Genomic DNA, 25323 nt, shown 5'->3' on the forward strand with positions numbered 1-25323 from the left:
GAGAAAGTAAAAAGCAAATTTTTATTCAACAAATGAGCCGATAAATATTTTTATAAAAAGAAATATTGTAAATCTAGGCTCTTTTCATTCTACAGAATAAAGATATTTGCGTATAAAAATGCAAATTCAAACAATTTTAAAATAACTGCTTCCGTATAAATGAATGCTGTTGTCCCAATAGTTATATTTTATGTCTGCCTATAAATTTTTTTAAATGCCTTGATCGGCCACACGTAAATAGGCAGTTTTTCCTTTTCTCATTACAGAAAATGAGACAGATATTTTCAAGGCGAGGTATCTGTTGATTTCGATTTTTGGATGAAAACGCGCTTTATAAGTTGAAACGAAATACCAGGCCCTCATAAATTTCATATTTTTGGAACTCAGAGTTTGCTTATGGTATACTGAATATTTTAAGGTAAGCTTTTTTGTATTTATAAAAACATTCAACTATTTTTTCGTGCTCTATGCAAGTGACTTTTTTTTCTTCTTAATTTTGTTTATTAAAAGAAAATGAAATAAAAAGATTTTGTTGCTCACGATGATAAAAGTAGATTTAAAAATAATAAAATGTGGTGAAATTCTGCTAATTTACGTGTTTCTAATTAAAATTCGTTTTTAATTCAACTTTTTTGTAGTTTCCTAGTTTTGTAGTTTTTTGTAGTTTAGCATTTTCTATGATTATGATTTTAAAATATCGTCTGTATTTTGAATTTATTTTGGCAGAAATGAAGGAAAATCGAAAAGTAGCAAGAGGTTGCTTTTACTTTTCAATTATTTAAAATCATTTATTAAATTAATGTATAATTATATGTAGAATGAACAATATAATAATTCTATATATAATTAATACACATAATTTTCTATATATAATAAATTGCTTATTGGATATATATTTCTGATTTAAAATAAACAAATAAAATAAAGCGAAAAAAAAAGCGAAATAAAAGCGAAAAATAAGCGAATAAAATAAAGCGAAATAAAATAAGCGAATAAATAAGCTCCATTTATTCGATGTACAATGTATTTAACACAACTCCATAACGTGCGATACAATGTGTTTTGTTCAAAAATGCGATAAAAAATTTCTTTCTGTTTTTTTGAAAAGATTTTGAACGCATTAGATGAGAAATATATTGTTTAGTTTGAAGATTTATTGTGCAATTATTGTACATATTATTGTACATAGTTCAGCATACTGTTTATTTATTTAATTGAAACTAGTTTTCTTTAATTATCCTCATTTTTTGATTATAATTCTATAACTTCATTTATTAATATCATTGTTTATTTGTTAGTTATATGATGCTTATTAAAACTGCCAATATTAAAAATAAAGCTCTACTACCTTTGGTAGCTTTAAAATTGTTACTTTCTCTTACTCTATTTATTGTTAGTAAATGCTCTAATTAAAATTCTACCATATATCTAATTTTTATACTAAAATTTGAATTTTTTAATAAAAAGTAAGATGTATTTGAAATAATAATTTCTCTAGAAAATGATTTATTTAAATAAAGGCTTTTTAATTTTTTTATTCAAAAATATAGGGATTATTTAAGTTTCTGTTAATTTAAAATCTATTCTAAAGCTTGAGATTTTTTTTTCTCATTAGGATATGCTTATATGCACATGTGATAGGAGCATTAAACGAAGAATAGCATCCCGAATTGGATTCTTTATTTAAATTACGAAATAGTTTCAACTTTCAACTTTGTATTCGGAAAAACTAGCTTGTTAGGTGGAAGAAAATATCATGCAATTATAAATTTAGGATTTAAGTTAAGCTATTTTAATAGTTCTAAAATACATGGAGTATCGCTTATCACCATTATTTCATTTCGCATTATTTTGAGGGGAACGGTTTTTATTTTTCATTTTGTTACATAATAATACTTTTCTGGTATTGTTATTTTTCCTGTTTACCTGACTTTTTTATAACTCGAACATTTATGACTTTTTGTATAGTATATTTTCTATGCATTTATTCTGATTAAGGCTGGTGACTACGCTAAAAAGTCCATTTTTCTCGCAAAATTACTAATTTTTTTAATTTAATATTCTTAATGTTTGCAGGTTTCTTTATAAAATCGTTAGAGTTTTGTTTCCGAGTCGATTTTTTGGGAATTTACACTGATTTTTATGTTTGCATTGACATACATTTTAATGCCGTTTTACATCGTTAGATGCTATTTTTTCGAATTATAATTTTTGGAAGAATTTTCGTACGAAAAACTTCATAAATTAAAATCTAATGCATACCTTTTATTCAAATTTGGTATAGTAATTCTTCAATATGTTCTGCAGTTCTTGAACTAGAGAAAAAGCAATCGATTCATTTAGGAATATATTATAGTGTTTTTAGTGCTTCAGAATGTGAGAAAGATTGAAAATTTCCTGTTATCTATCAGTCCAACCTCAGTATTTAAAGAATGGATAGAAATACAGCTTATTTTTTAGTTCAGGAATTAGATAATATATTTCTTGCAATTCTTTTCTATTTGTTAGCAAATCATTTGATAATAATTTTGAATGTATTGAATGAATTTTTCTAGTCCTCTAAACTAGAAGATTTTTGTTTATACATCTTTTTACTCAAAAAAGCCCTTTTTTTCAATTGTTTTTAAATCTGCCATTTAACTCATATATTTTGGTTTCATAGATGTTTTTCAAACGTTTCTAAAATAATAATAATAATAATTTTGAATGTAATCTTATACCTTAATGACCCATTTTCGATTTAGCAAGATTTTCGTATATATTGCTTTGGTTACAATATTTTTTTATGGACTTTATCTTCTCAAAGTTAGTCTTTTCAAATTATGCGACAATTATTACTTTTTAAATAGCACTTTGGTTCAATGGTATGGTTTAATGGTAATGGTTTTTTGGTATGGTTTAATATCCAATGAAAAGAACAAATAAAAGGTTGTTAAAATAACACGGCTTTAATGTCTGTCACAGTTTAATTCTTAAAAAAAATACTTTTTCAGATAATCATGAACATTAAGATATACATACGCGATTTGAATGAAATTAAGCTTTGAAAATGTTTCCGTTGGACCAACTGGCCGCCAAGGGCGGCTATTAACAAGAAACATTATAAAACGACGATTTTATTATTGTATTATAAATGAAGAATAAAAAGACAGCTGGTAACATGTTACATTAATAAAAAGAGGATTTTGTTTATGTGCTGAAATATAAATTTAAAAATGTAGATAAAACAAAATCGCAAAAGCGTGAATTTTCGAAAACAAAACCATTAAGAATAATAGTTTGTTTTATGTGCTTGGAATAATGGTTTGTTTTTTGTTTAAAAGTGCTTAAATCGTCATTGAAAATTAAACTATATTACAAATGAGATTAAAAATTTAATTTGCAGAGTATGTTTTCATAATCATTATATGAAAAACATTTTTCTTTTTGGCTCATTAATAAAAACTTTTTTCAAAAAACGTTTGCATCGCATTAGACATATGATAATCATTCATAATCTCATTCATAAACGATATATCACGAAATCTTAAGAAAAAACACTCCAAGCAACGAATTCTCACCATCGAGATATGGGTAAACATCTTTCCACCTCTAAAGATGCAGTAAATATTCAGATGGAGGACCGCAAATAAAAATGAGGAGAACGAAGCTCCATTCAGACGGAATCATAAATCAAATGAGGAATGCGTGCACTTTCGGTTGAGAATGCCCATGTTTCTGAAACTGCGCGTTTCTTTTTCGAATACCATGCTGTTCGGGGTGTGGTGAGAAATTTTTCCGAGTAAGGTAAGGTTTTCTTTTCATTTCGGTATTCATAAATAAGTAGGTTTACTTCTTCTTTGTCATCTCACTTTTCTTTTCTTTACTTTATTTTTTTTTCAATAATGTTAAAAATAAGCAGAATAAGTTCCTAAATCGGTGCCTCGTTACATATTCTTTACTTATTCTTACTCATTTCCGTCATAAAAATTGTATCAAGATCTGAAACTGGAAAATAAATAAGTGAATGAAAAAAAAAAAATAAATGAAAGAGTGTACTTGTAGCGAAACTTATTTGTTACGTCATTCGCATCACTACATCGCCTTTCCTAACCATCATGTCCAAACCAATAATGTTCATTTCAGTGATGTGATAACAAGTATCTTTATAACATTGTTAATATTCGATGAAATATCGCCTAAAACAATAGAAGTAAATAGTTTTTAACAACTATGATGTACTTTACAATAATTTAATTAGAATTCAGTGTTCATAAGTCTTTATAACGCCGTTGATATTCGATAAACATCGACTATGAATAAAATTGTTTTTGAGGATTGATTTAATGACATTCCAAAATAAACATCAGGCCAATGCAACGAATTTTAATTCCGTTAAATTAAAAAAAGTGGGAGAATGTGGTTTTGGTCATTTATTTTCTTTTATACTGAAAGATTTACAAAAATTGATTGAAGGACTCTGAATATAGTGTTAATAAATAATAGTATTTTTTAATATCTTTGTAAAAGAAGGCCTGAAAATAGTGGCGGAACTTTGACTAGGCAGCTGCTTTGCGTCACTGGGCTGAGAGGGGATGCAGACATCTTTTCTAATAAATGCTATTGGCTGTTTGCAAAATAAATAAATCAGCAAAAACGCAAATTATGTGAATTATAAAATATTAGGACTACAAAGTATGTTTACATTGAATATATAAAATAATTTATTGCAGTTAATTATTTTTTTATAATGTATTGAAATATCAATTATTTAGGGAGGATTAGGTTGAGAAATAGATTTTTGATAAAAACATGATATATATATATATATATATATATATATATATATATATATATATATATATATAAAATTCAATTTCCTTAATTTCTGCTTAATTTAATTAATATTAATTATATTAATTTAATTTAATCTATTTTAATCTACTTTGAGATTAAAATAGATTGTGTCCCCATTCATATTTTGATTCCAAGGATTTCTTATATCTGCACAATCTATCCTTTAATGCTATTTTACATCTTTAAATACTGTTTTCTAAAATTCTGGTTTTAATAAAATTTTTATGCAAAGAAAAAAAAATTCATATATATAATATATATATAGGATAATAATATATATATAATATATATATAGTGAATAGGATTTGTTCATATGATTTCGCATCATGTTCTGCAGTTGCTGAACTGCAGAAAAGTCATTGAATTCTTTCAGTTAGAACAAAAGAATTGTTTTAATTCTTTGCTGTGCGACAGAAATGGAAAATTTCTTATTATTTATTATTCGAAACTCTATACATAAATTTTGGATAGAAATAAAGTTTATTTTTAAGTTTAGGAAATGGGTAATATAATGAAATTCCTTTTATAAACTTCTACACCAGAAAATATTTTCTTTATATTTCTTTTTAACAAAGAAGCCCATATTTTTTCTAATTTTCATAAAGGCTTTACCTTCAGACTGGCATATTTTTTTTCATAGATGTTCAATCTATTTTGTGTAAAATTTTAAAAATATAAGTTTTTGTAATCAGTTTTTTTAAAAAATTAATTCTGGACATAGTCACATACTTTAAATGTTTTTGTTAAATTTCATTTTTCAAGGCACGTGAAATAATAATTTTTAATGTTTTGTTTGTTTGAATTTTATTAATTACTTATAATCAATCATAATAATTAAATGCTTTTATTTGTAAGTAAGGAAAACAATAAATAATAGTTATTTAATGGTTAATATTTCAAAAATTTAATTGCTTTAGTCATTTTATTTATCACATGTACATGATAATAAATAAATAAAACCATATGTATATTTTCATAAAATTACTAAAAAAAATCGAAGTAAAATAAATCATTAATTTATTTATTTAATTAAAATGAAACATTAAAATAAATTTATCAGTTATGAAACGAGCGGAAATAATTTCTCGGAAACTTTTTCTTATATTCCGTAATAAAGTTGTTTCTCCTCACCCCGAGTATGAATACCATAAATACTGAACAAGATTGTGAACGCTACTAATGCTCAGATATCTATTTTCATAGTCCCATACATGAGCTGTTAATGCTTCAATGTATAATGAAGAAAATTATGTATGTATTTTGTATTTCTTTAAAACCAAAATTTGACATGGGACTACATCATAGATGTTACGTAAGCATGTTGCTCCGCCTCTCACTTGTAATGCCCTCTAGCGGTATATGTAAAAAACCATCAGTCTTTGTAACATCATCGACGAAGCAGCACGCCGAAAGGCAAGGCTCAAACCAACTCCCGAAAGCGGAGAAACAATAAAATCTTTAAAAAACAAAAAAAGGTCCGTCATCATTATCGAACCTCTCCAATAGAAAGCTTCCTCAATTTTTGAAAATCAAAAAATGATTTTTTTTACTTGTTCTCTTGTAACTAGTGTATGCTTTTTTTTTTTATTTAGAAAGACTATAAGAGATGTTTACAAAATATTGGGGTGTAAAACACGCGGTAAGTTAAATTTTGTACAGTAAAACTGGTTTTTTCTGGTTAAGTTTTCTTTAAAATTAAAAAAAAATATATTTAAAATTATTGTTAAATAAGGTGGGCATTAAAAATAAGAAATTTAAAAACTAAATGAGCTGAGCTATTTGCCTTAAATATTTTTGAAACAAAATTTTAACAATAGTTGAAAAATCGTCGTAATTGAGGTTGAATTCGCATCAAGAACATCGTCTTGATGCTAATCGTTATCGTCATCGTTTATCATCATCTTTCCTACTTAACTTGTACCATTCATTGATAAATATACTACTGATAGGAGACACAAAGTGGTACCTTTATTAGTGGAGTCGCAAGGATTGATGGCGCCAAATTTTAACTTGTCGCTCTCATGTCCGCTAAAATACAAAATGTTTTAGTTTCAGTTTTGGCTTAAAAAAAAAAAAACACTTCTAATGCGTTGCAACAGAAACACATAAAGTTAAAAGAATTCTGAATGCTTAAGTGAGATTGGATTCCCTTCTCCCATTTTTTTCTCACACACCACACAATAATATTAAATCATTACAGCTTCAGACCGTTCACCTGAGATTTTAAAGGTTCTTGAAAATTATATTACGTTATATAATACAAGGCTGCTTTAATACGAAATCGAGAATTTTTTTGCCAACCCTTCAGAACTGATATCTGATGCGAATTTCAGTTCCTATGCCACTGGTCTTTATTTAATCGATTATTTATGGTGTAACAATCTAATTTGCATCATAAAATAACCTGCGAAAAATGAAGTTAGATAAATAAATAATTTTGGATTCTGTAGCAAGAAGTGATAACATTGCTTATATATATTTTAACAGGCACTTATTATTATATTTATTTTGAAGTTATTATCATGTATAAATAATTAGCGAAATTTTTATTATTTTATTATGGTAATGAGAATCTTAAGAATTTAACAACCAAAATCATTTTTAATCCATGAAAAAAGATGAAAGAGTGGTACAGTAAAAGGCGTGAAGTCTTTTTTTTCCCAGTTTTTCATGTACGAAATATAAAAAGAGAACAAATTATAATCGAAAAAAAAAAAATCAAGATTTTCATGAAAGTTCTAAGTTTTAGACCTCTCTGAATTCGAAAAACCCATTTTTCGAATTATATCTGCTCAAAAACGTTTTGAGCTAAATGTTTGAAATTTGGTACATGGCGTTTACACAAAATTTTTAGATTTCTATCAAATGATCAAACATAATCCTTAAAGATCAAATACGTCTCCCAGGATGCCCGAATACAAGTGAACATGATCGATATAAAACGTAAACAGCTAGACAAATGAAATTTAGAGCATTGATTTTGCATCTAAAATGCAGATTCTTTTTTCTTTTCAAAAGAAAGCAAATCAATTATATTTATGGAGGGTTTATCTTTACCTTCATCAAATTCCTATTAATGATTCTGAAGTCGTTTAATATTTTTTAAAAGCATTTTTACAAAAAAATAATCTTTAATATTTTTTAATTAAATAGATGTATCATATCTAAGCTACTTTATGAATACTTTGTGGAAATATTCTTTAAAAATAATTTTTTTTCTTAACTATTTCATACTTTCAGATGTAAAATTAACAAATCTATAAAAAAATAAAATCAGAAACCATCTTACCCATTACATTTAGTTAATAAATTTTTGCAATTGTAAGATTTAAGCGAACTGTTAGAAGACGAATTCAGGTTAACAACCTTTCACAAATTATAAATCAAAACGATATATATTCTGTGAATAAAATAAAGCTATTATTCCAAACTCTTTGTACTACAGATGATCATTTTTCACTTTACTTACTGTTTCAGGTAGAAACTAGTTTCAGTTGCACTACTTGGAATGTAATATTGTGATCCCTAATATTCCTAAATAAACAATCACGAACAGTTTTAATTCTTTTATAAAATATCTACCGTCTTCTGCCAAATTTATTTTATTAGGGATAAATGTACATGTTTCTAACTGAAAAATTTAACAATAATTCAAAAAGAAAAGCAATAATCTAACTAACATAACATTTTTATTTCAGCTATAGTTATTGTATTTTGATGTTGTACTCATGTGAGTTTTTAATATATGTAGAGAAGTGTGAGTGCAAAAACATATATGACTGTTTTTTTAAATGATAAAATACATAAAATATTTTAAGAAAATTATATATGATTTTATTTGTTTTACTGCATTATTATAATAACATTGTTCATCACGAATTTTGGAGAAAATGTAAGTTTTATAAGGCTTATTACGTTACTTGAACTGGAAGGAAAAATAATAATTTATCCTATCTTTACGGGCTGTAATTTAATAAAATATGTTATATTAAGTATCTCTTGTTAAACATGAACTATGCTTTTAAAATAAATTAAATTGAGTTTACTGAAGATTAGTCGAGGCGATTTTTCAATATTCTGTTAAAATGCTAATATACTATATAATGTAAAGAGTGTCTCAAAATTAACGTAAAATTTGAATTTGCCATCATTTGTCCAGTAAGATGTTGGCAACCTTCTTAAAAAACCACTTGGCAGCTGATAGTTTAGGGTTAGTAAAAAGCGGAGCGTTACACGATAGAACAACGTGCTTTCATTGTTGAACAATATTTTAAAAATAATGAAAGTCTGGCTGCTACAGTTCGAAAATTTGAGAATTTCCCCCCTAGATCGTGTGATTTAACACCATTGGATTAGTTTTTATAGAGTTATTTAAAGTCAAAGATCTATGCCATCAAGCCCACAAGCACACTTGCATGGAAGAAGGAATGTTACATCAATGAAATTCAGCCATTTTCCGTGAACCATTTTGCAAAAGGTTCACGGAAAATTTCGGCTAAAGAGTGCGTATGTGCCGTCAAAGCCGTGAAGGTCATTTGCTCTATGTGTTATTCCATACATAACCCTATCACGTGTACTTTATAATTCAATAAAAATTTAACAATTTAAAGAAAAAAAAACATTTTTTTTTTATTTAATTCAAATCTTGCGTTAATACATTGCTCTATAGTGTAACGTTACATTTTTACTAACCCTAAACTATCAGCTGCCAAATTGTTTTTTTAATAGGGTTGCACGAATGTGGCAAATTTAAATGTTGTGTTTAATTTTGGGACACCCTTTACAAAGGACTCATTTCCTGCTTATGACATACACATAAAACGCATCGTATCAATTTTAATTTAATATTCATTCTGTTTCTTGCTGGAGAAAAAAGAATCACAGAATAGGAGAATGTGCAATGAGAAGTAAGTGATACACGCATTGACATTTATTAAGATTCTTTGACTTCATATGAATTAAATTCAATTAATTTTGAAATGTATTCTCATTTTGAAAAGAAAAATCCGTCTTGCTGTTATGGCACAATGTAAGACAGTTAGTTGATATAAGATAGGTGAAGTTTGTCATGTGATTATGAGGACATCTGAATTGATATTGTCGTCTATTGTCATATAAAACATAATTTGTGGCACACCGATTTTTTTCGAGATGTAATGTTTTATTATCATGTGAGAACATAATGTTGTTTTGGTTTGAGGTTTTTGAAGACACAAAATTCACGGACAGAAAATTGACGATTTATCGTTTTTGTGGCATCAATTTTTCGCTGTTAGATTAATAAAGAAGTTGTCACATTTGGCGACTTATCGCCAACAAAAAGTTACAGCTTGGCGTGAATATCTGCCATATACCTGATTCTCCCGTCTGGACTGTATCGAAAGACTTTAACGTTCGAAAAAGCACATGGTAGAAAATAGGAATGAACACAGTGTATCAAAAATTATATATATATATATATATATATATATATATATATATATATATAGATTTTCCATTTTTCTAGCGTGCAAAAAAAAGTTTTGAAGCTCGAAAAATTTTGAAATTAAAAAAAAAAAAAATAGTTTTCTGAAAGTTGGGGATTGCGCAATATAATAGTCACATGATCATTCTAAACAAGTTTAAACCAAATTTTCGAAAGAAAAAAAAAAAAAGGTTTTGAAATAAAGTTTTAAACGATTTTGAGATGAAAAAAAAAAAAAAATTCGTTTTTTAAACATTGACGCATGTGTAATCTGATAATCTCGTGATTGCTTAAAACTGTTTTAAATTGGTTTTTCACGAAAAAAATTCTGCTCTCGAGAAAAAAAGAAATTAGAACTCGATTGATTTTAAAATGTCAAAAAACATCGCTTTTCTAAATGTTGATAATTGCTAAAAACATGATTTTTTCTGTCGGATTGATATTACGTGACTTAAAAAAGTAATATTCTCACATGATAACTTGAAATTTGCTATAGCCGATTTCAATTTTTATTTATTTTCTTTTTTTCTTTCCAGATGTACAACTCTAGATCAAAACTTCTCATCCTGTTGCTGGTAATCCTTCTGATAGTTCCTGCTGTTTATTGTTTTTCCCTTTTCTCTCTGGTCGACGAAGGTCAAAATGGAGCAACACAAACTACTGTTACTGACATGACTCCAACAACTAAAATGAATGACATCGCAACAGATTCTTCCCTAGATGATGACACCGCAAGTGATTCTAATGAAAATGAAGATGTCTCAACAGAAGGTTCTATGACAGGTGATGATGACACCACAAAAAGTCCCGCCGCAAATGACGATTCGATTTCATGGCCAGTCATCATGATTGTGGAAGATCACAGTAGTCTAATAAATGCCAAGTCAGAGTCTGATTCACGTCGAGTGGATTCGAGCAACAAGTGGTTAGTCATAAACAAGAGAACAAGCATTAGGAAAGTTGAAGAAGATGCTCATGAATTTGGAAAAAATAGAAAAGTTCTCAATGAAGATAAAACCGAGGAGCTGCGCGTGTATCGAGACAATTTCCATACAGTTGTTAAAAATGGAATTGATCTTACCAATATATTAAGACTGTAAAAATATTCTTACCTTTGTGGAATATATATAATGGCTATGAATAAATACTATATTACTTTTTCTCTTTTTTTTTCTGCACAGTATAATTAGTTTCATTAACAGTTTTTCTAAGGTAATCGTGAAGTAAGAATTGTTTTGTTCCACAGATTTTTTAATTTTTAAGAATATGTATAGTGAATTATGAAATGAATATTGAATACTTTTTTCTATTTATAATTTTGGATATGACAAAATAAATAGAAAGCAATCTTGCGCAAGATGGTGTATGGTTTCAATTATTTTCCGATAGAAACTGCTTAATTTTTTTATAAATTTTTTTCTCATATATATGTCAATTCGAAACAAAACTGATATAAATGATTGTTGTAAATGTGTGATCACTTCTCCATGGTAATATATTAGAAAATTTCCTAAAATGTCACGTCTTTAGGGCTCGTAATAAATAAAACCATTGAAAAATATTCGGCTTTGCTCTGAATCTGAAATAGACAGTAAAAACTTCATAAACAGTATTTGTGTTTCAATTTTATAAAGTTTTAAGAATTTGAATTTTCGTTAAAAGTCTTCAGGTTCAAACATAGTTTTTGTTGCCGTGTTTGTGATTTAATTATGTTTTCATAACAAAATATTTTGAAGTATTCTATGCGTTAGAAATAGAGTTAAGGGTTATTTTAATATAACCGATTTAGACCAATCTTTGAACACCCTAGAAGAACAGTTCTAATAAAAGAAAATTCACGATTTCATCAACTCTTTAATTTCTGACGGGGGTACCCTTTATTGCTTTCTTCTTTCTGGGTTTATTCTGTACCAAAACTTAACTAAAGTCCAAAAATAAATTTGAAAAATGGATGCTAAAAGACTTCCGAAAATAAAGGGCTAATGGGAAATACTTGTAATTCCTGGAACAATTATTACTGCTGGTAGTTATTTTAATTAACCCTTTGAGGTATAGTGGGCTTCATTTGAGTCCACTTGTTGTATACCACAATAGGTGAAAAATAAATCCACCCCGAATAAATCCACCTTTATTTTTTTTCCAACCATGTAGGTCGCTAAGATTTGCCACAATTACTTCAAACTAAGCCACTCCTCTAGTTTGTATGAAAATGTACGAAAAAAATTAATAGATTATCATTTTCATTTTCCTTATTTTGTATTTGTTTTAATTTAATCAAATTAAAAAATTCCACCTGAAATTCAGTAGTTTTATCTTTTGTACCTCAAAGGATTAAGACGTAAAATAACAATTCTCAGTTGCTAATCTAAAAATTTTGCCTGAATCAAGATCTAGTATTTGGGAAAAACTGTTTCCCATATCTCTCCGGATTTACAAGGAAGTTTAACTTAAGTATACTTCAGTCATCTAAATTCAATTTTAGATTACATTAATAGAATTAAATGAGAAAACCAACTTTGAAATTAGAGAACAGATAACCAAGAACATTTGAACTTAGAGAATTTTTGAACTTAGAGTACAATTGCCATAATTATAAGAGAGAAATATACTGCTCATTCTGTCTTTCTTTTATCTCTAAAGTTCTGACAATTTGATTTTATTATTTTGGAGTAAACCTATTAATTTTCTAGAATATATTTCATTTACACAACAATTTACCAAATTAACTTATTCATAATCCCCCCTCCCCCAAAAATGATTATCGCAATAAAAAAGCATTAAACTCAATACAAGTCATTATGCTTTCGATGTTCGTTTTCAGTCAAAAATTTTGGACACAAATTTTTGTCCAACAATAGAATATTAGAATAGCATTTCAGAAGTGCAACAATAGAATAGTAATGCATGAAATAGAAATAAAATTACCATGAAAGCATCAACATCATAAAAGAAAAGAAATTATCATCATACATTAAATTTATAATATACGAAAACTGAATGTTATTACTTTTTGCGATATTGAGTTAATGACCATTTTAGATCGATACCATTTTAAATAAATTGAAAAATGCGTAATATTTGAAAAATACTTTCAATTGCAGGGTTATTTCATGGTACAGAGCTTTGAAAATTGCAGTTGTTTAATAAACCGTTTAACGCATAAACGGTATTTCTAGACCGTTGGTTAGAATTATATATTCGGTAACTATTATACTTTTGGTTGGAAGAACTTTAATATTCGGTTCAATTATTATAAAAAGTTTTTTTCCAAGTTTAATTCATGAGAAAAGAGAAAAAAGATAACATCCCGCTAATGTTTTCTGAAAAGAAACCGGTTCCTGTTACATGCCGTCCATATCGATATCTTTGGTCGGTTTTGAAAATAACAAATATAGATGTATGGAAAAGGAAAGAAAAGTTTAGATTTAGGAAAGAAAATAATAATATGAAAAAATGTATCAAACAAATCCAAAGAATATTTCCTTTTACAATGTGTTCTTATTTGATTTACATGGTATTAGGCTCTGCTGCTGTAGCTATCATGGGTGAAGTGCATCCTGAAGTAATTTTCACATATTATGGCATAAATCTTTTAACTTTAGCTTTATGGCTTGCTATCTACAAAAGAAAGATTACCATTAGAAATCTGCTTTATAAATGTGATGAGATAAGTCCCATTTTCCAGAAAAAGAAGAAGGATATTGGCAATGTCGTAAACGCATACTTGATTATTAGCGCACTTATTACTCTACTGACTGCATCAGGTAGTGCAATTGTCTTAAAACACACACCTCCTCCTTACAGGATGTACTACACATTCTTTTTACCACTCGAAGAAGGAACCATTTCCTGCCTTTTGACAAGAACCATTGCAACTCTTTTGGCTTTCATTACAATGTATTTCATTCCTTGCTTGGTGTCAGCTCTTTGCTGCGTTGTCTATTACATGTTCAGTGATGTCTCAGGCAGGTTGAGTTACGAATTTCGAGACATGCATCGCAAAATTTTTCACCCAGATGAAATATCCAAACTGATGAACATTCACTATCTACTTTTACAGTTATTACAAAATGTAGAAAATGAGCTATCTTCAGTATCATTCTTGCTACTTTGTTCCCAAATACTGAATATGTACAAAGCTCTTGCTACCTACATCGCATTATCAAATGACATCATATTTACAGCGTTGTTTTGGGATTGTCTACCACCTGTTACTTTGATTCCTCTAAGTCTAGCAGGTGTTATATGGTACGCTTCAAGAATTTCGTTCCATATATCCAATATGCAAGCTTCTTTGCAGCTGACCTATAATACTTTACTCGATAAAGACTACATTCCGTGGAAAACGAAAAACTTTCTACGAGTGATGTTAGTAACAGAGTTTCCGAAAATAACTTCTGGTGGCATGTTGGAATTAAAACCAGCCCTCATTTTTTCGGTCTTTGGATCGTTATTTACATATGGCTTGTTAATTAGAAGCGTTCAGAAAAACTAACACTACAAAGCAAAAAAAATTGAAAAAAAAAAAAAAAAGAAGACTATTTTCTGAATTCATTTTTGTGCTATTTCAATTAGAGGAAACTAGATAAGAAATACATGCAAATGAAAAAAAAAACATTTTTGTTATTTCCCCCTCTTAAGACAAATACTAGGTATAATTTTAGAAATTTTGAAGTTTGTTGATTGATTGAAATGTAATGAAAATAGGATTTTTGGCAACTAAAGCTGTTATCCTCTCATGTCAAAAAATATGAAGCATTTTTGAAGTGAAAAAGATTCTCTGAATCATTAAGCACCCACCTCTAAGAACATGATCACATCTGTCTTATAATATTTTTAAGATCCTATTGGCGTTAGCGGTGCCTTTATTCATTTTACAACGGGTTTAAGCATTGCAACATGAAGCAGTGCAAATTCTGAAGTCACTTTTTATAGTAACTGGGCAATGTAGTTTCACATTTCAACAAATTTTTAACTTAATCATCATTTTAATGATTTATTTTATTTTAAATTTTCCAGTAACTTAGGGAAAATATGTATATTTTATTTATTTATATTTTAAATATGTGCATTATGGAAAAATGATTAATTTAATAAAATTCTGGGAAAATTAAGCATAATTATTAGTTAATGATTTTATTATATAGTAATAAAGACATTTCTTTGTTATGGTAGATTTTAGAAAATAATAAACTTCTGGTGGCATGTAACGAACATTTTTTAATGTAAAGAAACATTAAAAATTATTATTTTACCAACCAGGCGGAATGTGATATAGTTAATAAAGTAAGAAATAATTAATTATTAAGTTAAAGTCATTATATTAATTATTAAGTTAATCAATAAGTTAAATAAATAATTAATATTCCAAATATATTACAAATAAATAATTAATTATGCATTAATTTGTTTTATATATTTTTTAATATGTAAGTGCAAACATGCATTTCAGCCTTTAAAATTTTATTATTCATCGAATTTAGAGTTTCCGCAAATTTATTTACCTGGCAACGGGACTCAGTTTTGGATTTCCGATATTCACACGAGCCATTCTGGTGGCATGTAACGAACAGTGTAGTATTGCTGGGATGAAGAATTGCAGGCGATCTATCATAAAATAATAGACAAATAAAAAAAAATGTAAAAAAAAAAAAAAAAATACAAATGCCATTTTAGGACTAAAATATGTGCTTACATTCAATTATTAATGGAACGGTGTTCTTTATGAAATATTTTTGCAAATTAGAATTATTAAATTTTTGATTAAATTAGAATATAAACAAATTGAATACATTAAAAAAAACTCTTTAAAACAAAAAGTTGCTTTTAAAAATACATTAATTTTTTTTAGATATTTCAGACTAAGAGATTTTTAATTTCTTCTCTTAACTTTTTAAAAACTTTTTCCACTATCAACTGTACATTGGAAACTGTACATTGCATTGGAAAGTTGATTTTTTTTATGTAAATACATTGAATTTTCATAATAATTCTTAGTTTAACATTTGATTATATAAAAGAAGTTGAAATAGAAAATACTTAACCAATTTTATTTGAAAGTTGAGAAGAAACTAAAGTAACTAAATTAAAAATATATATTTTTTATAAAAACTATTCGTCATGTAAATTTTTTTAAATACGGTTTTTAAATAAAACAAACTTTCATTAAATTTATTTTATGAAATTTTTTTTTTGAAACGAGTTTTTATTTTCTTGTAGAAATTTCTTTTTTGTTTTGTAAAAAGTCTTATTTTATTTGTCTTATTTTCATTAATCCATAAAAACTCTAATGTCTGGAAGACTCTAATGTTAGTTATGAAGCCAAAGTTGACCTGAAATAACTTAAAACACTTCAGAGTTGCTATCCTCTCGTAGTTAATGCAAAATAATGCAATAAAAAAATAAAATAATACAAAATGTAAAAAATGTACCTTGATGAATGATAAACAAGCTGCAAAGGAGTACATAAATTTGTTTTAAATTTTATTTTCTTTCAAGAGAGTATTAAGAATGCGTAATGTTTATAAATGTATCTATCAATAACACTGCTCCTTTTTAAATATTTTGGATGAATGTTTCTCCTTTGTAGATAAATGCTATATTTTATGAGATGATATGCCCACTTAATTATAAAACACAGTGATATGAATATAAAATGATCATCTCATGCATTAAATTACTTTAATTTTCATTATTTTTTCGATACTGCAATATATTATTATTTATATTAATGTCATTAACTACTTGCAACTATAAATTAAATTTCAATAATTCGAATTATAATAATCCATATACATCAACTATACATAAGATTTTGAATATTTATATTGCAAAATACTTCAGATGATTTCAATTTGCTTTTTATTCTTCTTAATAAAATATGTATTCTCACTTTGTGTTGGATATTCAAATAAATCTCTTTGCTTAATGTCTTTGTGCCATTATTCACAATTTTCATATTTAAAATTTTTTTTTAATTCTTATCTTACAAAGTTATATCCTGTTTGGAAAAAATACTTGCGTATATTTGCAAATAATTATATCCGATCACTTAGAATTCTACGCCTTTCTCTTCGTTAGTTATATACAAGCCGAAAATCCATTCTGATGCAAAGATAGCGAACGAAAACGAAAAACATGCAAAATAAAATCTAGATTTCATAACCTGAAAGATTGCATCGATTTTTTGCATCTGTTTATTAAGATATAAAATTAATTAATTAATTAATATTTAAATTTTAATAAAATAAATATAAAAATATTTATAAAGATTTTTTCTTTTTTTTAATATTTTAATTTAGAAAAAGTTCTGAATTTTTAAAATTATTTTATGGTTATACATCTATAAATTTAAAAAAATTGAGCAAATCAAAGAGCCAGCCCCATTTAATAATACAATTTCATCAAATTTTATTTCATACGGAACATTGAAACGTCTAGGTACACCATTAATGTTCTACCCCCTACCGTCCTCTAAGTTCGGGAGCAACATTAAAAGCTATGTTTCACTGCACCTTGTCAAAATCGCCTTATCACAACCGCTGTTATAAATATTAAAAATTATAAAGACTTATGTCGCCAAAATGAGTAATCTACATCCCTTCACCTACCAATTTTGAGCGATGCAGTGCACACCCGAGTATCCGTTTCGCGACTATCCGGCTACCGTACTGTCCGGCCTAGTTTTCTTTTATTGTAATTAATTGAAGAAGGCAAGGCATTGCATTGGCTACATTGCCAAGGCATTGGAAACGGGCGTCTGCTACGATACTCTTACGTGTCGTGTGCAAAATACAAGTTGTGACAGGAAAAGGGCAGCATTCTGCTCATTGTTCATTGTTTCGTCAGTGTAACGGACCTCAGTTGTTGCCGCTGTCCCTTATTATAACTTCACTGTACGTACAGTATTCGTAAATTGTTCTTGGGGTATGCTTACTATTTTTTTTAAGTGTACCAGATTGGAAATTTAAAAATGGGTGATAAACCAAAAAAAAAAAAAGTAACAACATAAAATATAGCTTCGAAGTTAGGAAATATGCGAAATGCGAAAATAAAATGTGAGCAGTTTATATCCTTTAACTTACTTTTTCTCTAATAAATTCTGCAGTATATAAACATATATAAACTACCAGTACAGAGCCTTCGATTTTAACTGGACACGTTACTGGCAACTGTTTCTACGATTCACCGGACCACGGTCATTTTAACATTCTACGTGTTTTAAGATAAATGGAGGCTTAGTACTCAATAAGAAGTAATAAAACAGGTATTATAGCAGTGAGTTTTGGATTTAAAACTTTGTCTTCTGATATTGGCGGGCAAAGAATCGAATTCATAGAACTCCGGCCTATCCGGCTTTATTGTCATCCGAGCAGTCTTTCCTCCACATTAGGCCGGATACTCGGGAGTGTACTGTATAATAAAGTATAACTTTGACAAAGTTTCCAGCCTTAATAACTGTACCAATTCGTTCCGCCAGTTTTATTTATCAGATACAAAGCTTTCAATCTGCTGTAAATTTATTGAACAAGTATAGTTTAAAATACTTACATTTTCAATGATAAGATTTAATGAATGATTTATCAAATATGATTAAATTCATTCCTCATTCGACTAAGTCGCCAAAGACGGCAAGCCATAATTAAGATGTGATCATTATTAAATGTTTAGTTCAAATATTTCTTATTAAAGTGTGAGCATCGATATAATTGTATACAATACAAAATATGTATTTTTCGTGTATCAGCACTTTAACTTTTCTTACTGAAAAGTACAAAAGAGATTAAAGAAAAGAAAAAAAAACAACACAAGAGCATTGGAAACATATATTTGACATAATTCTATAAGTTAACCAACCCATCTTGTATTCCAACATATGAAGGAAGTTTTCTTAGTTAAAAATATGCAAAATACAATACGCTCCCGAGTATCCGGTTCCCGACTATCCGGTCTCAGTACTATCCGATCGAGTTTTCTTTTAGCGTAATGAAATGGGAAAGGCAAGGCATTGCATTGGAACCGAGCACTGCTACGATCCTCCTACGTGTGGTGTGCAAAATAGTCGTGACAGGGAAAGAGCAGCAGTATACTCCATCATTGCTTCGTCAGTGTGTAACGGACTTCAGTTGTGATGCTGCTTCTGATTATAACTGCACAGTATGCATATGATTCGTAAATTGTTCTTGGGTTATGTTTAATGTTTTTTTAAGTCAATGAAGATTACAGAATTTATGTTAAAATGTGAACAATTTATATATTTTAACTTACCTTTTCTCCAATAAATCTTACTTTTTCTCTAATAAATTCTGCAGTATATAAACATATATAAACTACCAGCACAGTGCCTTCTATTTTAACTGGAAACATTACCGGCAACTGCTTCTATGATTCACCGGGCAGCGGCTGCGTTCAGACTGAGATCAATGGAGGGCTTAGTACTCAATAAGAAGTGAGGAAATACGTTTTATGACAATGATTTTTGGAATTAAAACTTTGTTCTCTTGCTTTGGTGGGCAAAGAAATGAGTTCATAGAACTTCGACCTATCCGGCGATTTTGTCATCCGGCTTGCCCTTCCACCATATTAAGTCATATACTCGGAAGTGCACCGTATTTAATTCATCAATGCAGAAACATTTCTTACTTTGATGGTAGCTGAAGTAAGCAACAACTCCAGATTAAAACTATAGGGACTGTTCGTCTGCCAAATCTCATGAAATAGGAATATTTATATTTCGGAGCTCTTATTGACTGATTTGGTTCAAAACAGATCTACGACCCTCATATCCTAAATGTGTGGTCTCATTGTGTTTTGGGTTGTTTTAATCGTGTCCACATCAACGAGCAGACGAACTTCCCAAAATCATGCTACAACCAACATTTTAATCAATAATAATATTTGCATAAAGGTCTGATACCAGAATGTACTGATTGGGAACATAATAAATGTTAAAAGGTACAAATTAGATAAAAAAAAATTCCGAAAGTATATATATATATATATATTTTACAAATTCTCGAAAATTCGTTAAAATCTGGACATTGAATTTTTTAATAATTAGAGTCCTTTCATTTTTAAAGCAAGGAAGCAAAAATCAAAAGAAATGACACGAAAGCTCTTATGGATAATGTAGACAAACATATCATAGACTATCCTCCTCAAGTAAGGAATAACAACTGAGCTTCTACAGAAAAATGGCCTGAAATCCGTACAATATACTTTTTATTTTATTACTATTTTGTGATTATAGTTGATCATATAAGTTTACATAATATTTTTCCTAGTATAATTTATAATTATCTTTTTACTGCTTTAGTCTTCTTGTTGAAAATGATTTTTATATTAATGTAAAGGTAAAATAAACTTAGGTATCACTTTCAATATATATTTAAATTTCCCTTTTACTTTTACAAGAGCTGGTAGAAAGTTAGAGAGATGCATGAGACTTAGAGAGAGAGAGAGAGGATAGAAAAAAAGAAGGGCACGAGGTTTTAATAATAGTACGAGTTATATAACTACTCAATTTTGAAACTTAAAATATTTTGTATCATTAATTATTAAAAGACCAAATGACAGAAAATATTTAATTGAAAATTTTAGCGAGCATTCATCCAGGCAGACCAGATGGCCATCAAAAGCAATTAGTTTAAAAATAATTCCATTAACGGTTTTTTCCCCCAAGTTGGTCTTATTATAAATTTCATTGAATTTGTATTGCTGAAAAAGTTTATGTAGTTATTCATTAGTTCTACATACTGTCTTATTTAGGTATATTAAATATTTTTTGCTGTTTCAATCTCTTATTTTTGACATATTATTAAAAGTAATGGAAAAGTATATTAGCATACAGCCGTGAAAGTAATTGCCATATATGAATAACCATCACTTTATTAAAAAGTTTCTTCCTCTGCAATATCGCAATAGACTGTCATCATACCTTTTCAATTTATTTCTTCTACATTTATCAACTAAAATAAAATAAGAGAATATCACATGGTAGGCTTTGTTTGCCAATCACTTCATTTGATGTTTATCGATTTTGTGCCATTTTTGGAAAGGAAAAATACCAGAAAGAAAATTTTATTACATGTACTTTCTACAGACTGGTAGATCAAGAATTGGCCATTTTGAATCTTAATCAAACCTCTCATGTTGTAGAAAACAAACTATAGGTCATTTAGAAACATAGGTTAATTCTGTAAATGCATTTCTAAGCGAATGTTTGATCCGGTAAATAAGTCTTGTTTTGTATTTAGATGATGGATGTTATTTTGAGCTCGATTGAGATGACGACTGCTGAAATGGATATCAAAAAGGAATATGGATTTTTATGGTTTTTCATGAGGTTAATTGGCTTAAATATTTTAGAAGATGAAAAAGATTCGCATGATTCGCCAGTAAGGAAGTTCAGAAACAAACTAATGAAACTTTTGTTCCCATGCTTTTTACACATAATGCAGATTTATTCTATCACCAGTTGGTCCCTTCTGTTAGCACAAAGTGTAACAACAGTTAAAGAAATGATTTCGTTTTTCGTATCAAATTTGTTTTCACTAGCTTTGTGGCATGACATGAGAAGAAAAAGACATCTGATAAAAAATTTAATGCTGACTCCTTACTATAAACAATTTTGTTTGAAAACTAGGAAAGATTACATTAGCGTCATAATCAATATCTGCTTAATTGTCATTACTTTGATTCAAGTGATGCTAACGGCTTTTTGTATTTCTGTCCTCTTCGAATCTTCGCTTGAATACCAAAAATATTTTAGTTTGCTAATGAGTATTGAAAATCGCAGTGTTGTATCAGTTGTAATTGCAACTGCAATTATATTTATGACATATAATGTCTTACTTGTGCTCCCTGCTCTTATTGCTGTTTTAACTGGAACAATATATTACAAGTGCAGTGGATTTCTTGCAGACATTTGTGAAAATATGGAAGAAATGAAAAACATGGTTCCTCCATACAGAGACATGTTTCAAATATTTCAGAATTATAACCAGCTTTTCAAAATGGTTAATGAAATTGAAATGACGTTTTCATCTACATCCTTTTTGGTACTGAGTTCCCAATGGATAAATTTGTACCTTGTTCTCGTTACGTACTTTAAAACAGAAGACAAAGGATTCTCTACAGCGGTTTCTTGGGAATGTATTTCCAGACTTATTCTGGGTTCTCTTACAGTCGTCTTCATTGTCTTCTGCGCGTCCAGAATCTTATTTCACGTCTGTCGTATTCAAACCAACTTGCAGATGATCCAAAGCTTGTTATTGCAGAATGAAGAAAAGAATAGAAAAGTCATCGAAGTCGTGAAACATATGATGGATATGAAATTTCCACCAATGACAGCTTACTCTTTCTTTGAACTGAAACCGGGGATTATTCTGTCAGCTTTTGGTTCCGTGCTAACTTACGGGCTTTTGGTATTAAATCTAAAAAAAGAATAAATAGTATCGAGGTATAACGAAAAATTATTGAAAACTCGTCTAATATTCCCCAAAAACCAGATGAATAGATAATTTTCTAAATGAAGGCTTGCAGTTTTATGTAATTCACACCTTGAGAAAATATTTCCTGCTTTTGACTCAGTATTAGCTTACCGATAGTTGGCTTTAAATTGCAGTAAATAGTGAGAGATACTCAATGTTTTCTTCTGAATTTCTAACGATTCACAAAAAAGTTATGTGAATTGAGTTAATTCCAGTTTATGTTAACAATTATAATTGGATTTTCTGGGATAAATTTATAAACAATTAACAACAGATAATATATCATTCATTTTAGCTTATATGATTAAAATGGAGCTAGTAAAATTATGACAGATTCTTTATCATGCGCATGAGCAGATTTGTATTATATCTATTATTAATAAAATAGAATGTGCCTGTGGGTGGGTGCATTTTTCTATCTGTGCTTGTGTGTTTGTGTTTTGACTATCAACAGCACAGGTTATTTGATGTAGAGATACCACGTTTGGCACAGATACATTTTGAAAATTGAAAAACAAATCATTAGATGGATAATTTTTTAAAATTTTAATTATATAACCAGATGGAATGGTTTACCCAAAACTTTCTCGCATATTGTTTAATAAAGATGCTATACCAGAGAATGCCTTGCTTAGATTTGGCGTGCAGTCATTATGAAAATTTAACTTTGGTGTGAATTTAATATTTTTACTGAATTTATCGTGTGATCTTTGGTGAATTTTTTGACAATTAATTCCTGGCATGTAGTTAATAGTATCCGAAAATCGAATTTGTGTTTTAGACGCGTTTTCTCCCAATAGATTGTAACAAAAATTTGACAAAAAACTATATCTTGTAGTAAAAAAAAAATCATACCAAATTTTATATATTTAAGTCATTGCATTTTGTAGTTACCTCGCTTACATGTTTCAGAAAGTACAAATCAGCAAATAATGAAATCCTTGCTGGATTTAGGTCAAAATTTGAAAGATGTCTAGACTATAGATGTTAATTCTATACATCGAACTTTTTCTATCCAGCTCTCTTCGTTTTGCTGTTACCGTGCTTTTTATTCGAATAACCGCGCAGAGGAGCTTCCTCTGAATAGATTTTGCTCAAAATTTGATAGAAATCTAAAATTTTGGCGATAAGACCATGTTCCAAATTTCATCTGACTCGTTCAAAATGTTTTTATATTATCTTTGTCACAGACAGACAGATTTTCGATGATTTTGAGGAGAATATTTTCTCTACTCCAAAATATGAGAAAGTAAAAAATTAAAAAAATGCACCCTTTTCATAATAACTTCCAAAAATATTATTGCACAACAAATTTTTAACTATTACACAAAATTTTTCTGTACAATACTTTCATCTTCAGATAACTTGAAAATAGGGTGGATTAATTAAGGGCATTCTGTAAATTTAAAAATATAGATATTTTCCCAAAATGGTTACTACTAGTCCCAGTTTCTCAAACTTATTAGTTGCACTCATTAAATTCGTTATCGAAGCACTTATATTCATGAATAGTTGATGATTGTTTGGTTTGGTTTTTATGATGCAAGGGCCATTGTACAGATCACACTGCACAGAATAAACGGTAAAAAGCAAGTCAAAATATACGTTTTACTGTATGAAAAAAAATTGGTGTGAAAATTTTTATTTAGAACTGAACATTGCTTAGAAAAGAGAATAAAATATAACGAATACTGAAAGATAATAAACATGTAACTTCTTTTTTATGTAATGTAAATAATTGAATCGAAACAATTTTTAAGAGATGAAAAAGTTGAGAATTTAGATTGGCGCATTTTGATAATATACAAAGAATAGGTATTGGGCAATTGCAAAGTAATCTACGTCTGATAGTCTATGACTATTATAGCATTACTTCATCTTTTCGTCTAAAACAAGCATTCTTTACGTCTTAATATAAATATATATTGACAATATTTCATCCTGCATTATTCAAACAAAATGCATTATTTATTTGCTTGCATATATTTTCCTTATTAATATTTACTGTTTATTTTCTTTTTTTACAAGCCTTTTTTTTGACCAGCTGATTTGTCGAAATTAAGTACTGTATTAAAATTCGATTTATCTCTTATACATACTCATTATACATTCATCTCTTATACGAAAGTGCTTTTAAAATCAGATTATGACAAATACTAAAGCCATTATATTTAATAGTCCTACACTTATTCTGTTAAGTGCATGCATGAACCTTCTAATAAGTTAAAACTCTATGACATCATAGTGCCATTAAAAACATAACTGGATGGTTCGTACGTAAGTTTCATAATATCTTGTAATTACAAGTTGTTTTTTAATGGAACAGAGTCTTTCTTCAATAGTTTTCAGTGATAGAAAACAAATGAATGCATTTGATGAAACAATTAAATCTGTTGTTATAATGATTATTAAGTAGTTGGGCAAAAAATAGTGTTTTCTAATCAATTTTCTTTTCTGGTTATGCAAAATGTATATAAGTTTTAATATTACTTGATTCAAGAAATATTTAGATTGCAACAAAATTGGGATTAT

The 25323-nt window shown here is 28.3% G+C and overlaps 1 protein-coding gene across 2 annotated transcripts; it reads left to right on the forward strand.

The window, feature by feature from the left end:
- The first annotated feature begins 260 nt into the window (after positions 1-260).
- Positions 261-11461, forward strand: LOC129984450 (uncharacterized). 2 transcript variants are annotated; one of them, XM_056094336.1, is made up of 3 exons: positions 346-418; positions 6429-6475; positions 10837-11461. In XM_056094336.1, exons 2-3 carry the CDS (start codon positions 6443-6445, stop codon positions 11398-11400), a joined length of 597 nt encoding a protein of 198 aa, XP_055950311.1. In that variant the 5' UTR covers positions 346-418; positions 6429-6442; the 3' UTR covers positions 11401-11461. The 2 variants fall into 2 exon arrangements, with proteins under 2 accessions (XP_055950312.1, XP_055950311.1); XM_056094337.1 differs by lacking the exon at positions 6429-6475 and having other exon boundaries at positions 261-418.
- The last annotated feature ends 13862 nt before the right edge of the window (positions 11462-25323 follow it).

Source organism: Argiope bruennichi, chromosome 9 (assembly GCF_947563725.1).
Source record: "Argiope bruennichi chromosome 9, qqArgBrue1.1, whole genome shotgun sequence".
NCBI classification, from domain to species: Eukaryota; Metazoa; Arthropoda; class Arachnida; order Araneae; family Araneidae; genus Argiope; species Argiope bruennichi.